At 41.3% G+C, this 27,951-nt stretch overlaps 1 protein-coding gene across 2 annotated transcripts in view; it reads right to left on the bottom strand.

Moving 5' to 3' along the window:
• Positions 1–1,944: 1,944 nt before the first annotated feature.
• PEAK1 (pseudopodium enriched atypical kinase 1) overlaps positions 1,945–27,951 on the bottom strand; it is a 229,266-nt gene continuing 203,259 nt past the window's right edge. For both annotated transcript variants that reach the window (XM_019504431.1, XM_019504430.1), the window contains 2 exons: positions 23,256–24,001; positions 1,945–8,401 (listed from right to left, as the gene is read on the bottom strand). In XM_019504431.1, coding sequence (XP_019359976.1) covers positions 7,244–8,401; positions 23,256–24,001 — 1,904 coding nt within the window. In that variant the 3' untranslated portion in view covers positions 1,945–7,243. The remainder of the gene's footprint in view (positions 8,402–23,255; positions 24,002–27,951) is intronic.

The raw sequence follows: 27,951 nt of genomic DNA on the forward strand, positions 1-27,951 counted from the left end.
CCTACACAGTCAGATGGATTGCAGATTGGCTGAAGGGTCATACTCAGAGGGTGGGGTGCAGGAGTCTGTGCACTGTGTGGCCTGGCCCAGCCCTGGCTGTGGCAGAGTGGAGCGATGCAGGGTATAGCCCGCCATCCTCAGGCTCTCAGTGGCAACTGGTGGGCCAGATAAGGATCAATTGGCATCTCCCCAGCTGCCCCTCCGGCTCTCAACAGCTCACCAAAACTCATTAAGTGGCCCTCCAGCCCAAATAATTGTCCACCCTGCTATAGACAGTATTTTTCACTCCAGACACTCAAGGGTGCACAAACACAAGACTCAGAAGCGTACAAGGTGGCCATTTAATCCATTTTTGAGCCCCAAGAAGCAGGTTTCCTTCCAAGGTAGAACTGAATTGCATTAAAGAGGAGTAAAAGGGAGTTCTGGGCCTGAATTAATGTGCAATATGGATTTTCTTTGCTTCAGTGTTGGGGCTGGAGCACACTGGTGATGGAGGACAAGGAACCCTTAGGTAGAAAAGCTATGAAAACTGAGTTCTCTGCCTAAGTACAGTACATCTGATGTTACTGAGGAAAGCGGGAGATATTAACCATTCCATCTGCTTTGTCAATGTAGTGGACATTACTGAAGAACATTCAGCTCTCCTTTTAGCAACACATTTTTCTGCAATTTTCATGATTCGCTGACATGCCATGGTCAGACATGTTTCTGGTGTTATTCATTCCAGTATAAATCCCTGGGTCTGGAAAACTAAAAAAAGGAAAGAAAAATTATAGGTAGATAAATAAAATGACCACATTTGACTTTCAGTGTAATAAAACTAGTTTATTTACACAGTAACATGAATGCCACAGAGTACACAGCAAAGTACCACAGCAAACCAGAGTGTAACAGCCCCCTGATCGCAAAGGAAGGCTGGGAGTTTATATAACTATATCTATATATATATTTTTTTAATATAAAAATGTGTAAATATAGATATGAAGCACCAGATAAAGCAATGCTATAAGGAATTCCAAACACAAGTTACCCAGGACAATCGAGTTGAAGTTAAAAATATCCCTTATCTGAGGGATTATAAAGAAACCCCATTTATAAAAGATAATCAGTTTTCGAATTTCAAAATAAAATAACCCCTTTTTATTAAAAATGGAAGTGTTCTTGCACTTAAATGCTAAGTATAATTAAGGTCTAAAAGAAACAAAAAAGTTTTGGCTGCAAAACTTCCTGAAACCAACAGATCAAAGGATTCAGGACAAGAAGTTGGAAATAGTTTTCATGAAGAGACATCACTTGTTTTATGAAACTGGTATGTTAAAATTTAAGTAAACTTATAGTACATATTAAATATACTATATATAATTTATACATACTCAACAAAAAGGGAGCAAAATATAATTTTAAGGTGTAGAATATTTCATACAAGAACACATATTTCTTCCATATAAAAACAATTCCAACCTCTTCTAATTCCCTGAAACCTTCTTTCCTGGAATTTAAAACAAAAAGATGGATTCTTGCAGCTTGAAGTACAGGACAAGTTCTTTAGAGTGGCAAAATGCTTAGATACAGGTAAGCTAAGCATTTCATGCTCCACTGCCAGTTCTCCCTGATTCAGAAAGCTTTCTGCAGACAACATAGCCTCTAATGAGACATTGAAGGAGTGGCAAACACCCATGCAAGGAGGCTTATCGCACATTGTTTACATTCATTAAGAAATCTCCCAACCACCAAGTGTTTTTTTTTTTTAATATTATGTCTATTCAAAACGGAAGCCTTCAAATATTGCAGCAAAGTGAATAACAGAATCTAGACAAACGTCTCCTATAAATTCTTCATAACACAGGAGTGATCAGGAGGAGGGGTTCAAAGGCCTCTTTCTGCTCAGGTGGGTTGGGGTTTTTTTTGAGAGCTGAAGACACCTCCCAGCAAGTCCACACAGTGTTTTGTTCTTTTTTTTTTTGACGAAAGCATTTTTCATTGAAACCTGTCTGGGTTACCACATGGGAATGTGTTGGGGCACAGTATTGATTACTGAAGCATTCAAGCTTCTGTGCTGCATTTCTTTGGTGTTTGCCTACTCCACAACTAAAATCTTATTAATACAAAAAAACTCTCTGTTTCATATGAGGGAGAGAGGGCCCTCAAATTCTAGTCCACTAACACTAGCATAGGTGGATTATATCACAAAATGAGATCCTTTTGACTGGAGGTCTCTGCACGTACTTTGGGATTTCAGAAATCTTACCTCCCCTAGGGCCATGTAACATCGATGGCCCAGGCTTGCAGGGAAATAATACCCATTTACTACCTTGGTGGGGCAATAAGCTCAATCTTTATCAATTCAGTGAAGAAAGTGCATTAAAGGCCTTGCAAGATGTTACTCCCGAAGGCAAGACTCCCATTAGCTTTAGAAAGAACAGGACTTGGTCTCCATTTTAAAATAGAAAAAATAATTAAAATATCTCTCTTTAGCCATTGTGCCAAATAAGGAAAACAGCCACAAGACATTTGTAGTTCAGCAACAAATACACATTTTGCAGTTCACGGCTATGGACCTAGAATAAGAGGCATCTTTGCCACCTCCCCTCTGATTACAGGCATGAGTTAGTTTAATTTAAACAATATATTCTCCCCTCTAACCTACTGAAATTTCCCTGCACTACAATATTTATTTCTTTCCATTGCTGGCAGGTGCTGAGGTAAAGTCTAGGTTGAAGAGCGGTGGGATAGCGTAAATACTATCTTCACTCTGGACTGCAGGATGGGATTTCCGGCACCACAGTATTCCAAGCCAAACTTCAATTACTTACTTTTTAAGGTTCGCTGCATGGCTGAAGGTTTTCAAGAAGGCTTGTCTCTATTTTCTGCCATCACAGAAACTATAGAATAAAATGTTGGATATGCCAGTTTCTGAAGAATTCCGTGCACACATTAATATGGGTTGTTGCCTGTAGGCTCTGGCTAAATGGTATGTTTACCTGGGTCATACAGAGGTTTAAAAAACAGATTAACTTTTTTCCTCTTTTTTTCAGAGAAACACGTAACAAAGTCAACCTCCATTAAATATGGACTGTTTTCCAAAACTATGCCATCAGTGGTCTGCCCATGCCACCAGTGTTAAGACAGGTCCTCTCCTGCATATAAAAGGAGCTGCACACCTTCCACATATTCTATTCTTCCCTGACTATTTAGGTTCTTCATCTTCCAAAGTTGGAGTGTCTGCAGTAGATTGTCAAAGCAATGACCTCTTGAATTTCAGTATTAGGCCTAGACCAAGTGACAGCTCACCTGTTATTTTTGCCCAGTGGCTGGCCTCAATTTCAAATGCGAAAAATCCACAAAGATTTGCTGTCATCTGGTACTATGAACCACTTCAAAAGAACCTGTTCCTGTAACTGAGTCCCGAGTAAAAATGATTCTCACTAAACTGACTCAGCATCACGTGAAGTGCACCATCTCCTTTATTTTGTTAGAAATCTTTTCTTTCTTTACATGGGTAGGATTATTTATAGGGCTTTTAGCAGGTGGAAAGAGATTCCCTCGACCTGTTCCTCCCTATTCCAATTCTTAGACAAGGCACTATATGCTGTGAATCCAATCACTGATTTAGATTGTCTCCTCTCTAAAACATTAGAGAGGTTTTTAGTGGCTCTACAGTTTCAGAAACCACTCACTCAAATTCTTTTCCAGACATGTATTTGATTTTCCAGGTCTTATTTTGCACTGGAAAAGTCTATACAGTTTATGTTAAAAAATAGTCAATGGTAGCTTTTAGTAATAGAAAAATATATATTTACAATCAATACTGCTATCTTGGACTTGCAGCTTTTCTCAGTTATGGAGCTCAGTTGAAAGAGCTCTATTTAAAAACCAAATGCTGTATTTGTGCAAGTCCATGTGCATATATGCATGGTCAGGGGTTTAATTCCTGATACACGGAGAATCCCAATGACAAAGCAAAAGGGGTGGGGGATTTCTCTCTCAATTTTTTAAATATGCTGGAGGCTCCCTGGGGTTTGTTTACAATCATTTTCAAATATACATTCTCAAGTACTTCAGTGGTGCGTCCACAGCTAGGATTGTGGAGCCACCACAAACCGTTATAATTTTCCAAGAAATCTACAGAGGCAGCCCCAGGGTTCCCCAAGGAAGCTCTGGAGAGTTGGTGTTTGCCTTCCTTGACCATTCTTTCATTTTTCAAAGAAAAAAAAAAAGTAAAAAATCACACTGATATTACAAATGACTAAAGTTTACCCATTGCTACATAGGAAATAAATTGGTAGTGAACATTTATCCATGCTTGATTATACTGCAGAACTAAAATGAGTACTGGTTCGAAGTCATCACAAGAAATAGAAACTGAAATAAGATATCTAAAGAACAAAGACATACAAAGGCTTCAGACCAGCTGCATTAAATATGCAGGGTTGCAAAACATTCAATATTTAACTTTGCATGTGCATTTTGACATGAAAGTGACATTTGAGAACATGTGTCCATGTACACAAAAAATATACCAGATGGCCTAAAGGAATGTGCCTACTGCAGTGGTCAGTTGTCCATGAGCTGCTCAGACAGCATGTATTTGCTGGGTGAGAAATTACGTGCATAAAGGAGCTGTTAAAAAAAAAGAACAGAAACAAAACCAGACCTCACAAAACTAGAAGCAGTGCCCTGTCCTTAAGCTTAAAGGGTTGGTGACTGCTGGTTAGGTAGCAGGTTGCTTTTCAATGACCTGTCATGCTCAGCATAGTTAAGCCATTGCGCCTTATGTATCCTGTGTCCATATGAAGCTGAGCTGCATCTAACATTTGTGCAATCTCTGCAAATGCTTTTTTCTTCACATCTAGTCAATGTTAGCATCAAAGCCTCTTTTCCATGCAAGGAACTGGGGCTTTAGTGCACTGCACTTCTCCCCTCTCCCCCCCCCCGACTCCCAATGCTGCCTCCCCACTCCAACTCTGCACTTTTTTTTAAAGTGATCCACATTACATTAAAATACATGACCCTTGTCTTTGCCTGATCCCTCTCTGATACAGGTGAATCAAACAAAAGGATATTTAATCAGTTTAAAAACATTTAAAAAGTCACAAAACATTCTCTACACTACTGCACAATCAATGTAGGTTCCACAAACTACTGGGCTTGGCTCTGACCGATGCCAGAAGAAAACAATGCAGAAAAGGTCACCCCCTTCAAATGTACGGTGCACATACAGGGCAAGTTTCTCTGCCCTCATGTCAGCAGGCCTGTTTGTTCTGTTTCCATGCATCTGTTCCAAGCATGCAAATGCTGTAAAAAGTGGTAAAATGCTATTTGTTTTCAAGGCTGAAGTGAACTGGTTTCTCACAGTTTTCATCAATTAAAAATGAAATATCAATCCATAGGAACAGCACATGTATTGCTGCGTGTTTATGTGCCAGAAAAGTAAGGAAGGGTTTGCAGGTCTAGCATCAGATAAAGTCTGGTATGTAACGTAAACACTGTAATGTACAGCTTTTAAAAATACATACAAGAATTGCACATATATCCATAGGAGAGAAGCACAGGCTCAAAACTAGGGCTGTCTGCTTTCCACCACCCAGATCATAATAATCAGTATGACTTTTATCCCTGGCCCCAAACCGTGTTCTACAGAGCTATTTATAAGACTGTTCTGAGCCTAGCAATACTGAGCAAAGGGACCATCTCTACAACTGTAGCAGTCCCATAGGAAAAGGCCACTAAGTCAGGAGAGGAAGCCAGTGGCCGTTTTTCATCTATAAATGCTTTAAAGGATGGAAGCTTTTTTATATCTGTCACCTTAATACCCAGTAACTCCTTCTCACACTAAAACTGTATCTGCTCTGGTCTCAGAGCAATCTTGACAGCCATTCCATTTTTAGGGTACATGGTAAACACTGGTTACTAACAGGAGATAGGCATCCAAACCCTGCTATGGGAAACCTGTTACCTGTACCTGCCAAACTTTAGAGCTTTTGCAGTAATTAAGTAGCAGTATTTTGCCCCTATGCTTTTCAGTCCCAGAGAATTGCATATGCAGTAAAACTGTCTCCATGTGGCCTGTTAGCTACACACAGACAAGCTCTAAACAATTCAATCTCCCGCCAACAGACCAGCACTGCCAGTTTGATTCCTGCTTTGCAATATGCCACAAGTGGCTAACAAACCTAAATAAAACACAGAAGAGGAGGCAGATGCTAATTCCATCCCCGATGCAGAGCAGCCACAGAAGGAGGTTTGGTTATGTCAGTTCTGTCCATTTCAGTGCTTTTTATGGCAAGAGGGACATTTCAGTTTTCCTTATGTCGTTCTGCTCATTTAACACTGTTGTGTCTATGAGGTGGTTACAATCCACAACAGTCATGTCATGGGTAGGGGTGGAAAGGGGGGGAAAAATTATTCTATCTGTTTCTCAATTGAGCTACTCTAGGCTGATGATCATGGGCTGATTAAGGCAGGATCCTTGGAATCTGGGATCCATGGTTAGAAGGGATATGGACAGGGAACAAATCTGAGGCCGAAAAGAAGACAACCACAAACAAATGCTGCCCATTGACCACCAGCTCAGATCAGTAGGACTATGTCACTTGGGAACAAAATGAGACTTCAGTGGAGGATTAAGGCAAGTACCCATCTGGATGAGAACACTGGGCAGAGTAATCCTTTCTAGTTGTGGAGGACTAAACTGGGGGGGGACAGCCTTTTACTGGAGATGGAACAGGAGCAATATTTTTTTTTTCAGTGAGGGCTTCTACATATGGGTGGATGATTTGCTTTCCCTTTTTTTATTAACTTGTCTCTGCTGGGGATAATAAATGACCACTGTTATTCACTGCAAATGCTACATTCAGAAAAGGCAGGGCCAAATGAGAAGGGGAACTCAAGTTACTGTGTAGTAAAATAAAAATAGTGGTCTCTTTATTAAGTTTTTCTGTTTCCTTTTTCAGTCTGCTGAAACATTAACCCAAGCTAGGAAGCATCTAATCTTTATGCAGCTGTACAACCTATGATTAAGCATGGCTAGGCCTGGGACTAGAATGATGTCTCCATCATTTGGGTAATAGGAGACAGGATTTCCAGTTAGAACCTGCTTGCTCAGGGTTGCCAGCTTTGAGAACTAGTCCATTTTTTTTCTGTTTTCTCACTGGTGCAAAGTGTAAGCCCTGGGATGAGGTGGATGGGGCAGAATGGAAGGAGGATTATGGGGTGCTTAAGGAAAAGCAACAGCTTATACAAACTAATGTTGCTGCATGATTTTTACGATGTGGCTGAGTGAGTCTGTAGTGGCAAATGCCAGATATTGACAACAAAGCCAGTCTTCAAGGCTGACACTACAGTCCTTGTCCAAGGATTTCTCTGCAAACTTGATCATAAGCAGCGTCCGTTTGATGTCCAGCCAGTTCTGTAGCACAGCATCTCTCCGCACTGGGCTGGAAGGTGCACTGAGAGTGTGGAACAAATCCTCCCGTGGACCCCACAGCAAGCACTGAAGGACTCCCTTGGCATCAGAAATAAGGATCCTCTCTGAAGGATTGGGGTTCAGTAGGCAGCTGGCAAGTTGCTGAAGCCCTTGGGAATACAGGGAACGGCAAGGGATCTTGGGGAGGTCAGCACGGGTGTACTCCTTCTCCTTCAGCTCTGGATTCTCATCAAATGGGTTGGGTAAGTGCAGCATTTCATAGATGAGGATGCCAGTCTGAAACTCATCACACTTCTTGTACTGTGTGGCAGTGATGATCTCTGGAGCCAGACGGGACTGATCCCGTAAGACCTCTGGATCCACCATGTGACTCTTCTGTTTGGCCTGTGAGAAATTGCTCACTATTAGTCTGGCTGGGCAAGCAGCATTGGGATTGGGCTCTGCAGACTCAGAGTTAAGAAGGCCACCCCCTGGCCTGGAGTGCACCAGCAGCAGGTTCTCCAAGCGCAGATCACAGTGCGTGATATGATAGGGTTTTAGGTGCTCCAGGCCTGAACACAGCTGTAAAAGCAGTAGGCACACCTGCCTCTCATAGAAGTCTGGACTATTTGCATGGCGGGCTGAGGACTCCTGCACGAAGTCAGCCACGGTGAGGTATGGAACCTCCCGGGTGATGACCACCACACGGCTACGCTGCTTGCTGACAGTCCCCTGGCTGCCTGAGCTGTCTTTCTGTGAAGCCTCTCCACTGGAGGGGGTCTCTCTGGTCTTTTGCTCAGATTCTTCCTCCTCATCCTGTTCCTCTTCCTCCTCTGCCTCAGGTGCATTGGGATCCTCCCATGGAAGGAGGCGAACAGGTACATCAGCTAAGAAATGGCCACAGTCCTGTTGGATGTTGAAGTTAATAGCCAGAATCTGTCGGATAGCCAAGCTGTGGTAATACTGCTGGGATTCTTTAGCTTTGCTCTTACAAATCTGCAGTGGGGAGGAAGAAGGGGAGGAAGAGAAACAAAAAACAGAATGAGGATAAGTAACTAGAACTTTCCATTTGGAAATATTTTCTTCTTTTAAGCACATGGCTGCTGGGAGCCAGCAATGTCCACTGCCTGGACACAAATGCTGAAAACTAGCTGGGGCAAGATGTAAAAGCCCTCTCCCACTGTCCTTCAGGACCAGATTTTTAAACTCCTGTTTTGAGTTGGTCTCTCAGTTTTGACTCTTCCCAGCTATTTTTTTTTTAATCAATCATACACTGTTTGCTTTCTGGCATCACTATAGAGACCTCTGGACTTCTTTTTATTACTTCATGGGATGTGTTGATGCTTGCATATATTTTGAGAACCGAGAAAGGTTTGTAGAGTGAGTCCCCCAAAATTAAACACTTGCAAACTTATGGATACCTACATTTTTAATAGCAAATTCTAAAATAATATACAGAAAAGATATAAATGACTAAACAGTACAGAAAAGGCTTATCAAGCTACTGATTAGCATTTATAAAATGTGCATTTATCTAAAGAATAACAATATTGTTAACATTTGAGAGAGTTTAAAATTAATTTCTCTGAGCCCGAAAGTATCAAAAGCCTCTAACAGATGGCCAGCCTATTAGGGAAAAGGACATTCAGGTTTTAAAATAAATTTTAAATAAGCACTTATCTTAATTTATTTGCAGATAAGCTATTCAGCAAGAACCATAGTTTAAGGCTGAACAGCAAAGATTCTGAGATGAACTCAAATTTTGGTACTCTACTGCCTGGCTCAATATAAAAAAAATGACTAAATAATGTAAAAAAATATAAAAGCAGTGTAACGGGTGCTAATCTAATTAATATTTATATGCATATTTTTATTCCAGATCTAGGCTCTATCTGGTCTAAAATTAGCCTGGTCTAGCATCCAACCACTAAATGTACTCTAGGTGACCTCTAACCTAGCTTTTCCTATTCCATCTTTCCTGAATAGTCTAACCTGGTTTGAACTGTGTGACATCTAATCATTTTCTTTGCCTCTTCTTCTCTTACTCAAACTTTGGTCAAGCAAATGCTATGCTATATCACCACTAAGCAGCTGAGGGCCTACTATAGTCTCCAGATGATAAAGCCCACTTTTCCTTTAACCTTCTCTTTACTTTATACGAAGGGTGCTTGACCCTGGACCTGTGGGCTATATCTGGCCTGCGGAGCAACATAATCCCACCCATGGGGACCTCCTGGGTCCAAAAACATGGTGGTGAGGGAACAGTGGCCACACTAATTGATGTTCCTCTGCTGCCAAATGCCTGGGCCTGTGGGAAGCCCCATGGCTCAGATAGCATGACCCTGTGCACACAGGGCAGCATGGGGCCCATCCGGGCATGCAAGGCTGGGCTGAGGTGATGTGGGATCAGATTGGGACATGCAGGGTCAGGTGAGGGTGGCATGGGTTCAATAGGGGCACACAGGGCTGCCTGGGGTGGTATGGGCCTGATCCAGGTATTCGAGGATGGACAGAGGCAATGTGGGCCTGATCTGGGTGTGCAGTGCTGAGCAGAGGAAGTGCAGGGCCTGGGCAGAGGCAGTGTGGGGCCTGATCTGGCCCACAGACTGGTCCTGTGCCACTCACCTGGCCCACCTGGCCAAAAGATTGAGCACTGCTGGTTTATACAGTTCCACAGAAAGGAACTGGTGAAGAGGAAGGAGGAAATTAGCCATGCTAGGTGACTATATTTTGATTTAGTCCTCCTTCCTCTGATCCTGCAAATGTTTTGATACTTCACAACTATCTAAGCCTCCCCAAACAGACACACACTGGAGTTTATCATTGCTGTGCACAAACAAATTGAAGTAAAAAGGTCCATTACATTAGGCCCATATAACCAGAGTCCAGACATGCACACAAAGTTTTGGTTTACATTTAGGTTCCCGTTACTGATATTGTTATTATTTGCATTGTATTAGTATTTGGAGGCTGCAGTGCTGTTGAATATGGCGTGATGCAAAACCCTGCCCTAAAGTGGTTCCAAATTTAAGTTTCTAATCTCACAAAGACTAGTGTTTGTTGTTTTTCCACGCTGCAAATATCTTGCTCAGTGTGAGAGATGAAGCACAAGAGTGATCAGGACCTGCATAATCAGTTAGATAACCACACTGAAACTTTTTCCCTGCAAAACGTAGACTGAAGATAAGAAGTTTCTTCTTAGGACAGTGAAATGGAAGCTTTTCTTCTCTCCTGTTTGAATAACTGGAGAGCAAGGCACAGCAATTAGTGCAAAGATGGTTCAGAGCAGGCTAGCAGCATAGTCAGCACTTATCCTACGCAGTGATTACCCTCAAGGAATCCAGGAGTTATCTTGGACCTGAGTACAAGGTGGGGAAGGCCTTTTCCCTCTCTCCTTCCCTCCAGCAATGGTACAAAGCTGGTTAGCAACTGGCCTTTAATTCAAAGAAAAAGTGATTGTATGTTTTTCATCTTGAGTGTGTTTACACCGTTAGTAGTTGTTGTCTGCTGGGAAATTAAGTCCTCTGTGCTTGCCAATCAGAAAAGTGGATTGTCAGATAATCATATGCAATTAGCCACGCTAGGTGACTATATTTTGATTCCGTCCTCCTCCCTCTGATCCTGCACATGTTTCCATACTTCACAACTATCTAAGCCTCCCCAAACAGACACACTGGAGTTTAAATTGCTTGTTTATCATTGCCACGCACAAACAAACCAAATTGACTAAATGCATTTTCTAGTCAATTTTATTTAAAAAGGGAAATGCATCACTTTCTTGACGGAATGCAGATATTCTCCAGCTTTGAGAAGTAGTTCTGGCTAATTTGCATTCACAAATACATTAGAAATGGTCAGTAAAAAGGGAATTAATCCTGAGTTAACCAAAGGAATGTCATTCTCCCCCTGGAAAATAAACTGCTAAAGTGAAAATGTGGCCCTGATCCTGCCAACACGTATGAAGTGAAATGTATTAGCTCAGTCCTGGGAACTGAAGTCCTCAGATTAATCAAAGATTTGGTACAGCACAGCTCGCTGAAGTGGAAACTTGCTGCACTAGCAATGTGCAAAATCTCATCTGGAAAACCACTTGAAGGGTGTGCTGGTAGTTTCAGTGACCCCAGTCATTTATTGTCTTTTGGCTTCTTTCTTGGGACAGACAGCAAGAGAAACACATCTTTCCAAAGAGGGTGATGGTTCATTTTGTGTCCAACTGTCTAGGAGAACTGGACTAGGACCAGAACCCATTTCACAAAAGCCATTAGAAAGCTGTCAGACAGTAATTTCTGGTTATTACCAATCATTGCCATTTCAAGTCTAGCTATCTGGACGGAGAAAGATTGTAGGCACTATATTCAATCCACCAAGACATCCCATCCTCTGCACTGAATGCAAAATTAGACAGCTTGCTTTCAACAAAATAGTAGCGATGTCTCTTTTTTTCCTTTAAAAGCACTCCAAATCTCCTTCCTAAGTTCTTTGAAAAGAATTTACACTATTTATATTGTTACTCCATGCTTTGTGAAGGCTTGGTTTAAGTTTCCTTTCTTTTATAATTACAGTTGAACACTTAGCTCTACACATCTACAAAAATAGCAACTTGTTGATGCTCTTCAGTGACTTTTGTCATTGAACCACTGGATGAATGGTGCTTCGCCTTTGCAGAGACTAGGGACAAGTAAGTTTATGAACTTAGAACCAAGTCACAGAAACCTATCAGCTGTCTGACAAGTTCTGCTGTAAAACCAGCTACAAAGTTACCAGGTGTGGGAAATATGTGCATGCTAATTTTATTTATACTGTCTTGTGCTTCAAAGATTTAATGAACACTCTTAATGTAAATTCAGTACAGAAACTCCTTGAATTTGAATTCTGTCATTTATAGTAGATTATGTACAAATTGACTCAAAATCATCTAAGCAGACCAAAGTTATGCATCAGTTCATCTGAGCTGTTGCACAAAAGTGGTGTTTGTATACATTTAATCCAGTTGCACCATATTTTTTTTCTGCTAACCACTGTATCTCTTAGGGCTGTGCGAAACGGATATGTTTCGTTTTGATTTTGGATTTGACAGTTTTGGAGGACAGTAATTCATTTCAGTGTTTCTGATCGCTGTTCCGTTTTTATTCGGCCGAATCTGTTTCAGAGTTTCGATGCCATTTCGGCACAGATTCAGAGATTCGGATCGGCTGGGGAGAGGCAGCTACAGCTGGGTGGCTGCAGGTTCTCCCATGGCTCCTCCAGCTGTGTCTACCTCTCTCCAGGTAAGGGGAGCCACAGGACAAGCCACCATGGCTGTCCTGCCCAGCCCTATCCCCCATCTGGCCCCAGCCTCCCGGCACTTCTTTTTTAAAGCCCCGCACTCACTGGCTGCAGCAGTGGCAATTGGTACCTCTGAGGGCTCATGGCAGTGTCCCCCTGTGCAGTGCAGGAAACACAGCAACTGCCCCAGGGCGTGGGTGCAGTGCGGATTACCAGAGCGGCGCAGGTGCAGCATGGCTTGGCAGGGTGCCATGCGCTGTCTAGGAGCTGGGGCGGCTCCAGCAGTTGGCCAGAGCCCAGCAGCGCTCAGCCCCAGCTCCCAGACAGCCTGTGTACAACACCCTGCCAAGACACAATGCAACAGCTGCCGCCACATGGGTGCCAAGCTGGGGGGGTGTGGGGGGATGATCCCCACTGCCCCCCACTGCCATGTGCTGCGCTGGGGGGCCCTGCCATGAGCCCCTAATTGCTGCTGCTGCAGCCAGTGAGTATGGGTTTGGGTTTTTTTGGTTTTGTTTTAAAGTGCTGGGAGGCTGGGGCTAGGCAGGGCAGCCATGGGGCTTCTCTCGCACCTCCTCTGGTTGTGCCTGCCTCTGCCCCAGCAGGAAGAGCTGTAGGAGAAGCCCCATGGCTGCCTTGCCCAGCTCAAGCTTCCCGGCACTTTAAAAGGAGGGCTGTGCCAACTCCTCCCAGGGGCGCCTCCAAAACATTCCGAAATATTCGAAACATTTCCAAAATGTTTCGGATGGTTTCATTTTGAGATGTTTTGGAGCCTTCTGTTTCATTTAGGATTTGGTGTTTCAGGTGCCGAAACACCTCCAAAATGAAATGGCTGCCGAAATTTCGCACAGCCCTACTATCTATGACTTTTGAGGTTTGGACAGATGAAACGATGCTAATTGATAGGAAAAGGTGAGACTGATCCTGGCTGATCCTATAACTGTTCTGTGTTTCTGCTTTATCTAATAGTAAGTGGAAGCTAAACCATAGTAATTTTGCACCTGTTTTACACTAGTCTAAACTGCCTTGATTTAGCTTCACTTCCTATGGGGCAGGAGCCGATACATGAAACACTGGCAATATGTCAGATGACACACTCAAACTATTAGGCTACAGACAGAAGTTGTACATAAACCAGTTTAAGTGATCAGAAATTGGTTTAAACCTGTAACAGAACAGAAGTTCAGTGCACATAAATCAGTTTCAAAATGGCTGCAACTGCTGTATGATAAACCTTGTTGAATGTAGTATCAGACAATTGATTTCGGTTAAACTAGTTTGTGAAACTTCTGCCCCACACCCCTTCCTGGTTCAAGTTAAATCACGGTCCCCTCCCTCCCCCCAGCATCCCCCAATAACAGACAAAAATTGTTAGAGAGAAGGTTCAGGCTGGACATCGGGAGACATTACTTTACAGTAAGGGCTGCCAGGCTCTGGAACAGGCTCCCAAGGGAGGTGGTGCTCTCTCCTACCTTGGGGGGTCTTCAAGAGGAGGCTGGACAGATATTTGGCTGAGGTGATATAACCCTGGCACCCGTTCCTGCCCAGGGCAGAAGGTCGGACCTGATGATCTGTTTAGGTCCCTTCCGACTCTAAGCAGTATGATACTATGATCCCAGCATGCTTTTCAGCCCTAGGCTGGACTGGACTGTGCTGTCTGCTCCAGAGGCAGGGCTGGCCCCAGCCCTCTGCTCCCTAGCTGGAGCAGTGAGTGCTGGCTGACAAGGGATTGGGCGGCAGGGGGGCTGATCCCCCCCCCCCCCCGGCAAACCCCGGCTGGGATCTGGGGCCAGGGAGCAGGGTTAAACACCCCTTCCCCCACTTAAACTTACTGCTGGCTGCAATTGTGGCCTACAAATCCCAGAGGCACCTGGAAGCAGGAAGAAGTGATGAGCAATGCTGCAGAATCTTGGTGCTGTGATTTTGGACTGCAAATCACAGAGACCTTGAGGGGCAGCAGGAAGAGGAAGTGAGCACACAGCAAGACAGCCCTGCTCTAGCCCTCCCAGCTTCTCACCTGAGCTGCAGCTCATGGCAGCTGCATTTCCTGAATCATAGGTAAATAAATGGCTGTTCACTTCTGTTTCAATTTACTTCGTGCACCTTGACCAAACTGCAAAGACTGAACTGATTCAGCCTTGGGCTTTTTGACTGTCTGTACCTAGTTCTAATGCCCCAACCCAAACATATGAAGTGGTACAGCTGCTTCATTCATCTCCAGCCTTGGATGAATAACCACCAAAGGTTTTAGTGTAAAGTTTGTGTAGGTATACATAGGTGAATATGTACAAGAAGGGTGAGGTGGGGGAAATGCAGAACTTGTAAGCCTACCCAAGGAATTGTAATTAAACACGTTTCTCTCTCCAGACCTCTCCTCATAATATGATTTCTCATATGATGGTATCTCATAAATCTTGATTATTGAACCTCTTAGGATGTTAATTTAGATGGGAGTATTACATTCTAGGAAGTAATGTCCTGTGCTTAGGCCACAACCATTTTTCAAATATTAATAACCTGACTGTTTTATTATTATTTTTAAATAGCAAAATGGCTTCACCTGGATTATAACCACTCACCCAGAAACAGTTTAATTCTAAAAGTCAAACTTACTTTTTGGTGAGAAAAGTACAAAAGAGCGCCTGTAAGTAGCTGCTATACTATATTTTATGCAATCCAAGGGGTCTTGAAGGATTCTCAGTGCCACTTACCTAGCTCCTAATAACATTTCTTTCCTCACACTGAGGTGAATGGGGTTGCATTTACTCCAAAACCAATTCATACTTCCCTATTAAATCGTTAGAAGGTTGGTTAAATAGAAACACAAAAGTTTATTTTTCTTTCCTCCCATGAAAAGACCAGAGGCAAAGGATCAAGATGACTAAAAAATAAAAGGATCTTAACAAGACCACCCAAACAATTTTTTTTTGGGGGGGGGGGAGGAGGCAGGGAGGAAAAGGGGGAGTGGGTGGAGGAAGGACATAGATACAAGCTATTTGTGGTCCAATTTTCAGAAGCGTAGTGCATCTACTGCTGCACTGGAGATCAGAGGAACACATCAGTGCTCTGTGCCTCTGAAAAATCAGACTGTTAATTCATTTTAATTGCTACTAAGCCTAAAACCACAAAAGTCCACTTAAGGCATTGTGCAGGAGCCCTGAAAACAGGGGCCTCAGAAATACACTTGAACCTCAGATGCAAAGTTCTAGACCAGATCCAGTCTTTCCCAAATCTTAGTGCACAGGCATATGCCTATATTTTGGCTATTTGGATCTGTGTTGGTTTTTGCTTTTTTGTGGGATAGCATTATAGAAAAGTAGAAACATAGGGCCAAAAGGAACCTCAATGGGTCACGTAGTGCAGGGATAGTCGAGCTGCAGCATGCATGCTGTAAGTGGCACTGGCAGGCTGTGTGTGGCATGCAGCAGACTGGGGAGGGGACAGACAGCACAGTGGAAGATGGGGCAGGAAGCAGAAAGCCAGCAGACTGGGTAGGGAAAGGCAGTAAGAGTGGCACTCAGGAAAGGTACAGGGCTGTCTTGTGGCATGTCTGCCAAAAAGGTTGGGCCCCACTAGTCTCATCCAGCCCCCAGCCCTTAGGCAAGATCAATGGTATTTAAAACAATCCCTGACATATGCTGTCTAACCTGTTCTTCAAAATCTCCCATAGTAGCCTGTAGCTATTTGTAGTCATGTGTCACTATCCTTATAGTTGAAAGCTTTTCCTGCTTGCTAACCTAAATCAGCTTTGCTTTAAATTAAGCCAGTTTCTTTGCATTTCCTTCAGGGGATCACCGGTTTCTAACTACCTTTTTACAAATTTGAAAACTGTCATCATGTTCATTTTCTCTCCCAGTCTTTTCTAGACCAAAAAGCCCAGTTCCTTCAACGTTTCTTTTTAAGTCCCATTTTCTAAACCTCTTACAATTCTTGTCATGCTGGTCTAGAATCTATCCAAGTTGCCTACATTTTTCTTGGATGCAGTGCCCCAAAACAACTCCAGCTGAGGTCCCACCAGTGTGGAGCAGAATGGATTAATGACCTCCTGTGTCTAACCTATAATACTTCTGTTAATGCAACTTGGAATGAGATTTGCTTTTTTTGTGGCAGAATCACATTGTTGACAGTGAGATCCACTGTACCCCAGATATTTTTCTGCAGTACAGTATAGATCAGGGCCATCTGCAGAATTTTGAATCTAAATATATAATATAGCTTCCCCTGGTTCAAGAGTTTTCATATTTGAGATTTTGTTTCAAGCCCATATTTATTTAGAATGGAACCATTAACCCATCCTCTAAAGGGACATCTGAGATTAGCGTTGTAGCAAAGAAATATACATGTAAAAAGCTAAAGCCTGCAACCGCTGAAATCAATGACACAATGACCACTGGGTTCAATGAAAACAGGTTTTTCTCCTTAATATTTTGTGAAAGAAGGAAGAAAAACACTCTCTCGAAGCAGTTTTAACTTAATCCTGTAAAGCACACAGCAATGACACTTTCTCAGCTAAGCAGCTATTGGTTTATACAGAGAAAATGATGCGTCTGTGTATGTGCATGTGCCCTGTACAAAAGGCAATGGGAGAACTCAGTTCTGATTAGGGGATGCTTTTTCTGTTCTGTCTTTTGTTTACAAACAATATAATGTGAGAATTGAAAGAGGCAGCTTGGTTTTTCCAGGCTGATTAAACTGCTGACTATAGAAACAGGAAGATTTGTACAATACATATAGTGTAATTGATAAAAGAGAATGAAAAACCAAATCATCTCCAAACATGGGAGTGTGAAGACCAATCAGACACCTGTCTGAATTCATAAAAGCAACAGAGACAAATGAAGCTTTTCTGTGAATATGTTCAGAGTCAGTTTAAAAAACAAACTTTATTAACGGGCTGTCACTGCATTCCTTGCAATCAGAAACAGAGATACCGACTGGGAACAAGCACCTTAGTATGTCTTCATTTACCATATTGTTGTTTCTATTCAAACCTTCAATGTGTTCTTCTACTTCAAAACCAAGGTGGAGATCTCTGGTCTTATATTACTGATGGCTACTGTCTTACGTATTTTAATGGCTATACTGACAGAAAGTATTTTATATTTTTAAGAACAACTCCAAACTGTGACCTAACATTTTAAAAATAGCATGTGGGAATGTAACCTTGTGAGTCACAATGTTTAATGAGAGCCATGTAAAAGTAAACCTTATTACCACTTCTAAAAGATTTAGAGGAAAGTAAATTGTGGTCTGTGAAATCTGATGGCCTTGCAAATAGGTGTTTGAGACCGTCTACCATGCAAAGGTGTTCAGTGTGAAGTCTTTTCTCTGTTAGTGACTATCCCCTACCAAAGGTAAGAGAAAATACACAATCCAGACCCTTGTAGAGGATTTCCAATGCCTGCCCTGTCCTTCTACCACACCATATCAGAAAACAACAGGATTTCTGTTTTCTTTGTGCCCAACTCTGAATCTTATTGCTAAGGTCCAGGAAAGGAAGAAGATGGAGCCATATCTGCCAAGTGATCTAAAGGAGCAAAATGACCAAAGGTACAAGGTTGGGCTGTTTAGCAACTAGCCTAATGAAACACAAGCAACTTGAGCTCTGAAGGCACAATATATGATAATAAAATGTATCTGTCTAGTAAGGCAAACCCCACATTTCTTGTACTAAAAAAGAATGAGTTAACAGATATTTTCAATGACCTCTACATACTGTGAAAGAAAATGATGGGAAGAGAAAAGGGAAAGAAGGTATGAATGTTAAATTCTAAGTATATGACCTCCTCTTTTTATCCACTGGTGTCTTATCAATAGACATCCTCAGTAGCTGGGGCCCTTGCAATCCTGTTGATGGAAGTGTACAAGACTTGGTTCTTTGCACTTCACCATTTTCATGTTCTTTTTCCTTCAACAAAGCAAGAATTTCACACTCCAAACCTCATAAAATGCTCTGCATTAGCTTTTATTTTTCCATTATGGGTCCAGTCAGTCTAGCATGCTATCAGTTGACTTCTACTTTACCAGCAGGGAATCTCATTTTTACTAAGTCCTATGCATTTTACAGGGCCTCAGCAAACTCTAAGTGAGATGGATATTGTGGGGAATGAATTGTAGAGTGATGAAAATGAGAAATACTGAAGATCACAAGCACTGACCATCTGTGCTACTTTGGTGTATGACACAAAAGCACAACTGCAAAGGAGATACAGTGTAAAATGAAAGCTTGCTAATCCCAAACTTGTATCTTGTACTTGGCACAACCTGCTTGTAAGAATCTAGTCTGACCACTGATTGACCTTGTTCCCCTGATCCAGCCTTGGAGTATTACTTTACTTTTTTTGCTGGTGTGCCATCCCATGCAATGGTTGATGCACTAAGAATAGATTAATAGTTTAATGTATAAAATTGCAGCTTTGTAAAAATGAGAAGATGTTGTGGGGGTTGTGATGATCTTTCCTAAGATTTATGTCCAGGTCATTCAATCTAGAGCCTAAATTACCAAAAAATCCCATCATACCTTAAGCAGCCAGCCACAGACTGGAAAGAAATTATTTCAGTAGAATGCAGCCAGGCAACATTTATTTTTCTGCTCTGTTCTACTATACACCTAGGGGACCCAGCTTAGTAAGAAGTATTAGGTCTTGTGGCTAGAGGAGCTCCCACTGCCCTTAAAGAAGGGCTCGCTCAAAATACAGCAAAGTTATGGATTAGTGCATTTCCCTTTTCATTTGCTCACTGTTGAACCATCCTGTGTACCTCTTCATCATCTCTGCATCTCTCTACCTAAGCTACCTTGCAAGACAGGTGTGCAGACAGAATAGATATACTGTAGGTCATGGACTCATGCTTCCTGCTGCCTGACCGTTCAAAGTGGCTTCTAAACTATGATTTCTGGTTCCTGGTTATGTGGTACTGTTTGATAATTTCCAGTGCTGTTTCTGTCTTGACAGTGTTTGATACCAAATTTTAGAAGTGGAAGCAGTTTCCTCCACGTCACTAATCATAATAACCCACATCTATAACTCATACCACATACTCCTGCTCAGTGACTACTTTTAATCTGGTTTGTGCCCTTTCATTTAGGTCCCCGTTGTGACTACTTTACTTGGAATGGTCAGGGATAACTCCCAATGCTCATGTGAACCAAGGAGCACTTGTCCAATCTGCTTTACAAAAAACTAGTCTGCTGGCTCATTTCTATTTCACTGTAACTTCTTTACCATTAATTTGGAATTACAGATAAGAACACTGTTCCACTGCTGAAGAAAGCCATGCCCATGACATCCTAGATCTATAAAAATACTTAGTAAATAGATCTGGACTGGTAATAAAAACAAACAGCTAAGGAGTAGGAGGAATTTTATAAAAAAAAATTTTCTAATGGGACTCTTGTTTTGGCCTGCTTGAAAAACAATGTTTTCATCCTGATTGGAGCCATTATTTTGGTTTATATTAAGCCAAAGTAATTTCCACGTGGCTTTCTCTGTACCTTTTTGTCACAGGACATTTACTAGTATAAGACTAGGGGAAGAGAAGAACACTCAGCCAACAGTCAAAACTGCACACTCATTTATTCTGCAGACAAGAAGGTTCTGGTACATGCCATGGTTAAACCAGTGTACCCTTATAAGAAGTTATACTCCTGCAATATCTCTAGACCATACAGGATGAGCTTGGCAGAGGCTGGTTTTCTCCCACACATATCAGACTGCCATTATTTATTAAAATCAATAGAACATAAAGACAAAGTACTGCATTAAACTGTACAGAAGGTGCATTCTACCCAGATGCATCTGAAAGACTCAAACCATCAGTAGTCAAAAGTAGGTAAAGTCTTACTCTTAAGACTATTTGAACACAGTTACTGCATTTTGCAAAAAAACAACTCTGCTTTTTGGAAGCACCATTGCGTAATTTTTTGGCTTGTGTTTTAAAACACAACATTTTGTTTGCTTCATTATCTTGTCTTCTATCAAGTAGTAACAAAAAGGAAAAAAAAACCCGATTCCACTGTTAAAATCTCTTTTAGATCCTCTGTGAACTCAAAGAGCTTAGTACCAGTTTGCCAAACTGTGGGCCAGATTCAGATCTACTGAAGTCAATGGCACTATACAAATTCACAATGTGTCAGCATCTGGCCCTGTATTATATAGTTCTTAAGACATTTTCCAAGAGCATGTGTGTAACATTTGCGGCTCTAAATAGGTTAATAATAAGCAGACCACATAACGTATTCATTGCAGTATTAGTACTTTTTCACTTTAAAATCTTGGACATTTTAATTGTCGTGGGTTAAAATGCCAGGGATGTATAGTATCTAATTGTTGATAGAGAATTCCAACATTTATTTTGTATAAAAAACTATGCAAGTAAAACCAGTAACCTTCTATTTTTGCCAACTATTTTCCTTAACAACAGCCCAATGGGGTTTTTTTTATTACATGATATGCTTTAAAAAAAAGTTGATCTTGGACTGAGATTGAGATCTTCTATGTCCAGTGCAGCCTGGAACTAAATTTTATGAAAGAGTTATAAACCCTTTTAAAGCTGAGTTTAAAATAAAACCTTTACCTATGTTAAATAATAAACACATGCATCAAAGAAGCATACAGCTAAAGAAAGCCCATCTTGGATGAAAGCATAATGTTTAAAGCATGTGAAAGGAAGAAAATGAAAAGACAACAGCAATCCCTTGAGCTAGCACTGCTTGCTTTATAAAGAAATCAGCATGCATTTGTACTGAAAGCATCTTCTTATATCAGTATATCACATTGACTACTAGAGACATTATTTTCAAGCAGAACTTTTCCCTCTCATCATGACAGCACAACAATCCATAATAACCTCTGGCTCAGTTGCATTTTATGGATTCTTCACTCACTCGAGAGACCATCACACCTATTAGGCTGCAATAAATTCCTGTTAGTTTGTGAACTGATTTTCAAGATAAGAACAGGGGAGGTAACAAAATAAAAATACAGTATGCATTTGGCTATGCTGGCTAGTTGCTCTTCTTCATTCTCTGACTCTGTATCCTTGATAACTGCTTTTCTTTTAAATATATTATAAATTACTCAAGAGCAGCATAAATTCAATGCTTTAAGTTACCTTCTTCAATAAAACAGTTTTGGTCAGTGTTTAACAGAATACTTCCTTCTTAAAAAATGCTGGCTAAATAACACCACGTGAAAGTAATACATTTTCTGGACAGATTATTTTTGCATCATTACAAGCAAAACCAACCAATCAGTCAATACTAGATCATTGATTCTGCAACCAGACAATAATATATCATAACATTATTCATGTCCTGGTTCTCAGCTGTTTTGAGTCACTGTGCTGCTCATTGGACCTTCTTGTAATAGCATCCACACTACAGTTCTAATCTTTACAACAACAGCTGACTTGGCTGGCTGAATAAATATAAACCCAACAGAACATGGTAGTTCTGTATAACCGCTTTTAAGGAGATGCTTCATCAAGTTCAGGACCATTTTCACATCAAGCAAATTAGTATCAACATCCTACCCTTGCACGTTCTTATTCTGTCTTAATGAGTAAAGATAGTTGGGAAGGTGATAACCTTTTGTACTTTTGTTCATCCACCTTCCAGCAAGTTCATTATGCTTTATGAGGAAAAATGAATTAAGGCTTTTGACTCCCAAGTGAGATAAGAAACATCATAAGTTGCATTTTAAACATTGGGAAATTGAGTCAAAGAGGTTCAATGTCTTGTTTAAGGTCAACAAGGAAATCAATGATAGGGCCATGAATAGACCATAGGTTTTCTGACTCCCAGTAAATACTCTTTCCTATCAGCCAAGTATCAGCATCTAAAGAACAGTGCAAGTATTGCACTGATAAGCAAAGTAAGCAAGTTTCCTTTATAAATTAAAAAAAGACAACACACCTTTATTTGATAAGGCATGTCACCAGTTGTTAAGTTAATTATTAAAGTGATAAAGCTTTGGGATTCTCATTGGCAAAATGAAGTGTAAAATAAGAATAAGAACAAAACTTTTCTCTTCCTGAACTACAACACTAACCAATCAACATTACCAGGGTCTGTTAATTTTTAATAGATAAGACAACACTGACAGCAAGAAAGGGCTCCAGAATGGATAGTAATGAATAGCTGCTGATAATGTAAAGATTTGTAAGGGAGTGTAAAAAAATGCTAATTGAGCACATGCATAAATAAAATCCACAGCTGGAGTCTTAGACAGAGAAACTTTTGAAATCACTTCAATTAAAAATAAGAATTCAGTGCGTCTATACGCAGATTAACTGAAAGGTGCTATTACTACACGTTTCCAAAGGCTGCTTGTGGTCTTTACATTAAAAACCCAGCTGTTTTCATCTCCCTCATTTCATTAAACAACAGGCATGCTAAACAGGAACAGACCCAGTAGTTTTTAAAAATGGTACTGGAGTTAGAATAAACTGTCAAACTAGTCACTATAAAAAGAACCCACTTCTGTTGATAAGGTGCAATACAATTGGGTCTAGTGTAATATAGTTATCATTATAATTGTTTTTGTATTATTGATGGTTGAAATAACTGTTTTTGCAATTGTCTTACCTTCACTGCATAACAGTTAAGTGGATCTTTTGCATAAGAAGCTGAATAGTAAACTGCATCACCTGCCTCACAACATGGCTTGTCACTGGTTAGCCTGAAGTCTGACCAGCTGTCCACCCCAAATCGAAGCTGGTCTTTTTGGCCAGCCATGAAAATGTCTTCACATTTGTTCGCCAGCTTCTTCAGTGAATCAGTGTGAAGGTTTCGTATTTTGCCTACCACCTCCTCTCGGTTCTCAATGCCTCGATAAAGTGCTTGCCTCTGTGGTTTCTGGATACTCTTGCCTTGTTTCATCTGAGAGAGATGCCTCCCTGACAGAGACTCCATACTGTTGGAGGACCTGTCCTTAATACTGATAGTGGTTAGGCTGGAAACACTGTTGGCTGCTGAGGTGGTTTTTCTTCCTTTTTCTAGGGGCCTGTCCAAGGAATCTCCAGACTCATTGTCCAGTGGCTTGAGCTCCAAGCTGACTGAAGAGCAGGCACTGCTCGCTTCCCAGTTGGTGTCAATGTCATAGGTGGGATTAGCCACAACACACAGATTGCTTTCAAGGGTTTGCTTCTGGAGTTCTCTAGGTGTTGGCTCTGTATTTGCTCTTAAAATGGTCTTCTTTGGCAGCGGGGGTGGTGTTGGTTTCAAGTTAGTTGCTTCAAGATCTGCTACTCCTCCAAAAGCAATAGCATCATCCATAGCTCCCTTTGGGTGCCGGGGTTGCTTTGGTGGTATCATGGCTGCCCTGGACTGCCCTGTGCAATGAGAAAATACAAAACCTTTAGAACACTGTCCATTTATAGTGACAGCATATTATATTTCCGTATGCAGGGTGAATAACAGGGAAGTGAGAAACTAGCTTGATGACTTAGAACAGGGGTGGCCAACTTGCAGAACAAGTGCCACAGGCAGCTTGTGTGTGTGGCACATGGTAGATTGGGGAGGGAAAAAAACAGTACGGTGGCAGATGGGGCAGGGAGCAGAAAGCAGAGCATCAGATCATGCAAGGAGCAGGAAGCAGAAAAAAAGCAGCAGCTTGGTGAGGGAGCAGCAGATTGGGTAAGGGAAAGGCATTTGAGTGGAACTTGGGTAGAATGTTAGGCTAATTTGTGGCACACCTGCCAAAACAGTTGGCCCCTTGAAGGTTCCTCAATCCACATTAGGAAAAAAATGCGAAGGTGCAAGCCTGGTTGTTGGAGGATCCAGAAACTAAGAAAACTAGACCAACAGTGTCTGCATACTATCTTATAAAGATTGCTTTGACTTGTTTTCAGTACCCGTGAGTAATAACTAGGCCTACACATAAACCTGTTCAGTTACGCTGCCATCTTATATCTCCCAAGCTTAGTTAAAAGACAAAGGAACATGCAAGTCGAAAAGAATGCAAGTCAAGCCCAGCATTCTGGCCCAATTCCAACGCTAGTAATTGCATTCTACCGCCCTTCATTCCCCTGCAGACAATCAATTACAATGTTCTTCCTCACTTCCTGTTCAAAGCTGCTAGTGGGTGCTGGTAGGCAGCTTCTGTATTTCATTTCTGTGGTGACAATGTTTCACTGGTGAGCGATGTGATCTCTTTTAATATTTTCTCACCATAGTCTGTAAAGCACTTTAAGATCATTTGGTCAGGAAAGTGAAACATATCTTCAAATTATTACTGTTATAAAATATAACCCAATAAACCTGGGAGAAGAATTATACTGGGGCTGTTCAACTCTTAAGTGGCAGGGGCTGCAGTCTGGGAGACCTCATTTCCATACCATCTATGTGGGAGCCCCCCCACCTCCTAACACACTGCTGCACAGCACTGTGGGCTGTGCTACCCCTCTTACAATGCACAGAGGTGGGAGCAGCATGCAAATGCTGTTGGTGGGGGGAGCTGATGGTTGCTAGAAACCACAGCAGCAGCAGTGGAGAGAGGAGAGGAAGGGAAGAGGTAGGGTAGGAGCACAGGGCCTGCACATTAACCTCTTGTGGGTACTCGCGACCCCTGGGCCACCAGTTAGACAGCCCTGAATGATACAATACAGATATCCAGGCAATGATGTCAGAGATAATCAAGTTTGTGTCAGGAGATTTAATAATGACGTCAAGGCAAACAGCCGGTTAAGAATGTAAGCCAATCCCCAGCTGAAGTTGATGAGACCTTTGCTAGTAATTTTAGTAAAAGTAGGATCAGGTTTGGGGATTGAAGAGGTAAGTCTCTATCCCCTAATATAAAAACATAAAACAACCCCCTCCATTCTCAGAATAGCAACCATCTTTGATGCTTCTTTCTCTGTGTTGAGAATACTATGTATGTAAAACCCTGTTTTAGAACCAGTCAAGAGATTCCTGCCTGAAGTTTACAAAAATCCCATCCAGTTTACAGAGAGACTAATTGCTTTCAAATATGTGCATCCTAAAAAGATAAAACTTCCTGATATGTGTGTTGGGTGAATGTAGAGATGTAGAATGGGGCAACAAATATATATTTTTAAATCACCAAAATCCCAGGAAACAGAGAAAGAATTGGTTGTACACAAACAAAACGATTAAATCAGTGACCAATTCATTACTTCGTGGCAACTAAGGAGTTGCTGGGTGTGTAAAAATAAAATGACGCATTTTTCCACTTTTAATAAACCAACTGCTATTTTGACAGAAGTTATTTTATAAATTTTCTACTACATCTGTGAGGATCATTGACCATAATGATAAGGTAGAAAGCCAATTTCTACAATTGCAACAGAGCAGGCATGAAATGATCTCTATATATTTCAGCAAGTGAACATTTCTACTTAGAATGGAATAGCAAGTAAAAAGAATTTGAGTCTATCTGACTGTTGGATAAAAATATGGTGCTCTGCTGAACGTCTGTAAATTAGAAATGGGTCTCAACTGAAACACTCAATTCAAACATTGTAAAACTTTGGAAAGGCTTGATTACAGATTTGGACCTCATGACTAAAGCCTGTTTGTAACAGAAATGTATTATTGAAACTTTGAAAAGGGAATATTCTTCCTCAACTTTTACAATATGCAGTCACAGATGTTAGGAGCTGCACAGAAGCCATGATTACCCCTAATTCTACTGGCCAAAATGCACAAATACCCGGAATACTGGGTTAGACTATGGAAAAGATATTTTAATTGAGAAGATTCAGGAAGACTGTATTTCTTGGTACTATGAAAGGCGGTGGAAAGCCACAAATGGTAAAATCCTGTATCCAGAGTTTTTTTTCAGTTGTTCTCTGATAATGACACTGAGAGAGCCACCATCACAAATTATCACTGAGCAACTCAATGAACTCAAAAAATAACTTTAGAAAAGCCTATACTTTTTGCAATAAGCTCTAATTTTCCAGTGGTTAAAACTGAATTTTGAGAAGAAAGGAACTGTACAAATAAGGTCTTCCTAGATCACTGGTTCTCAACCAAGAGTGATATGGGGTACCATCCAGTGTTAACACTGATAAGTGTACAAACAATTGACATGATCAAGTCAGAGACTTGAAATAGGAATCCATAGTATTAGAAAAATTCTGACCTGTTATGGTCTTTTTGAGTTTTTCAAGAGGAGAATGCTCTATTATTTTTCTGCAGTCAAAAAGAAGTGCAAACTCAGGGCTGGCATTTTTTGAGGGATACCTCAAATCTAAAAAGATTGAGAATCACTGCCATAGAATATCGTCTTCTTCTGCATGACTATCAGGGAAAGCCATACAGAGCTGCTTCCATACACTGTAACTTTTCAGCTTCCCCAAAAGAAAACCGTTTAAAGATGTTCAAGGATCCTAGTTTCCTTTTCTCATATCAACACCACACCTGCTGAAAAATGTAACATTTTGGAGATCTTTTAATGCTCTCTGATGATCCATGAACCCTGTTAGTGCACTGCGCCTGGTCTACTACTCACAATTCTTTCTCCAACTGTATAGAAGAGCTATTGCATGCAATCCAGCTAGCCAAACAGTACAGGAACTAGATGAGAAGGTTTGCCTTGGCAGGGGATGCGGAAAGCAATGACAAAAGTAACAGCCGAGGGCACAAGACATAAACAGGTCCTCAAAGCACAAAATTAAATGGAACATTCCCTTACATACCTTTGAAAACACTTCTTACATACTTCTTCCTCTTTTTTTACCCATTCAAATATCTCTTAGCTTATACTGGACTCTTTACTTTTTACAAAATCTGAAGTTTTGAATTCCTTCTCAAGCCCCACTTAGTGTAATCTGCTTTGCTTATTCCAGCAATGGGCAATTATTTCAGCTGGAGGGCCACTTAGTGAGTTTTGGTATGCTGTTAAGGGGTCCAAGGGTGGCCCCGCTGCTTGACAAGCACACTGCCCCCTGGTCGCCATATTGGGACCGGAAGTCCCACCCCTAACCTCTGACCTTTGCCACTGGAAGTTCCTCCCCTTGCCCTTGGAAATGCTACTTTTGAGAAGGAGGGTTGCCATCTTGGAACCGGAAAAAACCAAACAAATTATATAGTAACAATCAAACATCCATAATAACATGTTTTACCTTTATTTAAAAAAAAAATTTTGCCCTGATATATGTGTGTTTGCACTGTGTATATATAGAAGTGATTCCATAATAGCTCAAAATGAAGTCTTACTCTTGTATACTGTGTGTGGGAGGGGTACGGGTGGGGTGATATGGGGTTTATAGGGGGTTGTGGATGTGTGTGTATATGGGGTTTGGGGGTGGGTGCATGG

This window comes from Gavialis gangeticus, unplaced genomic scaffold, assembly GCF_001723915.1.
Source record: "Gavialis gangeticus isolate Ggan-Ray unplaced genomic scaffold, GavGan_comp1, whole genome shotgun sequence".
Lineage (NCBI taxonomy): Eukaryota > Metazoa > Chordata > Crocodylia > Gavialidae > Gavialis > Gavialis gangeticus.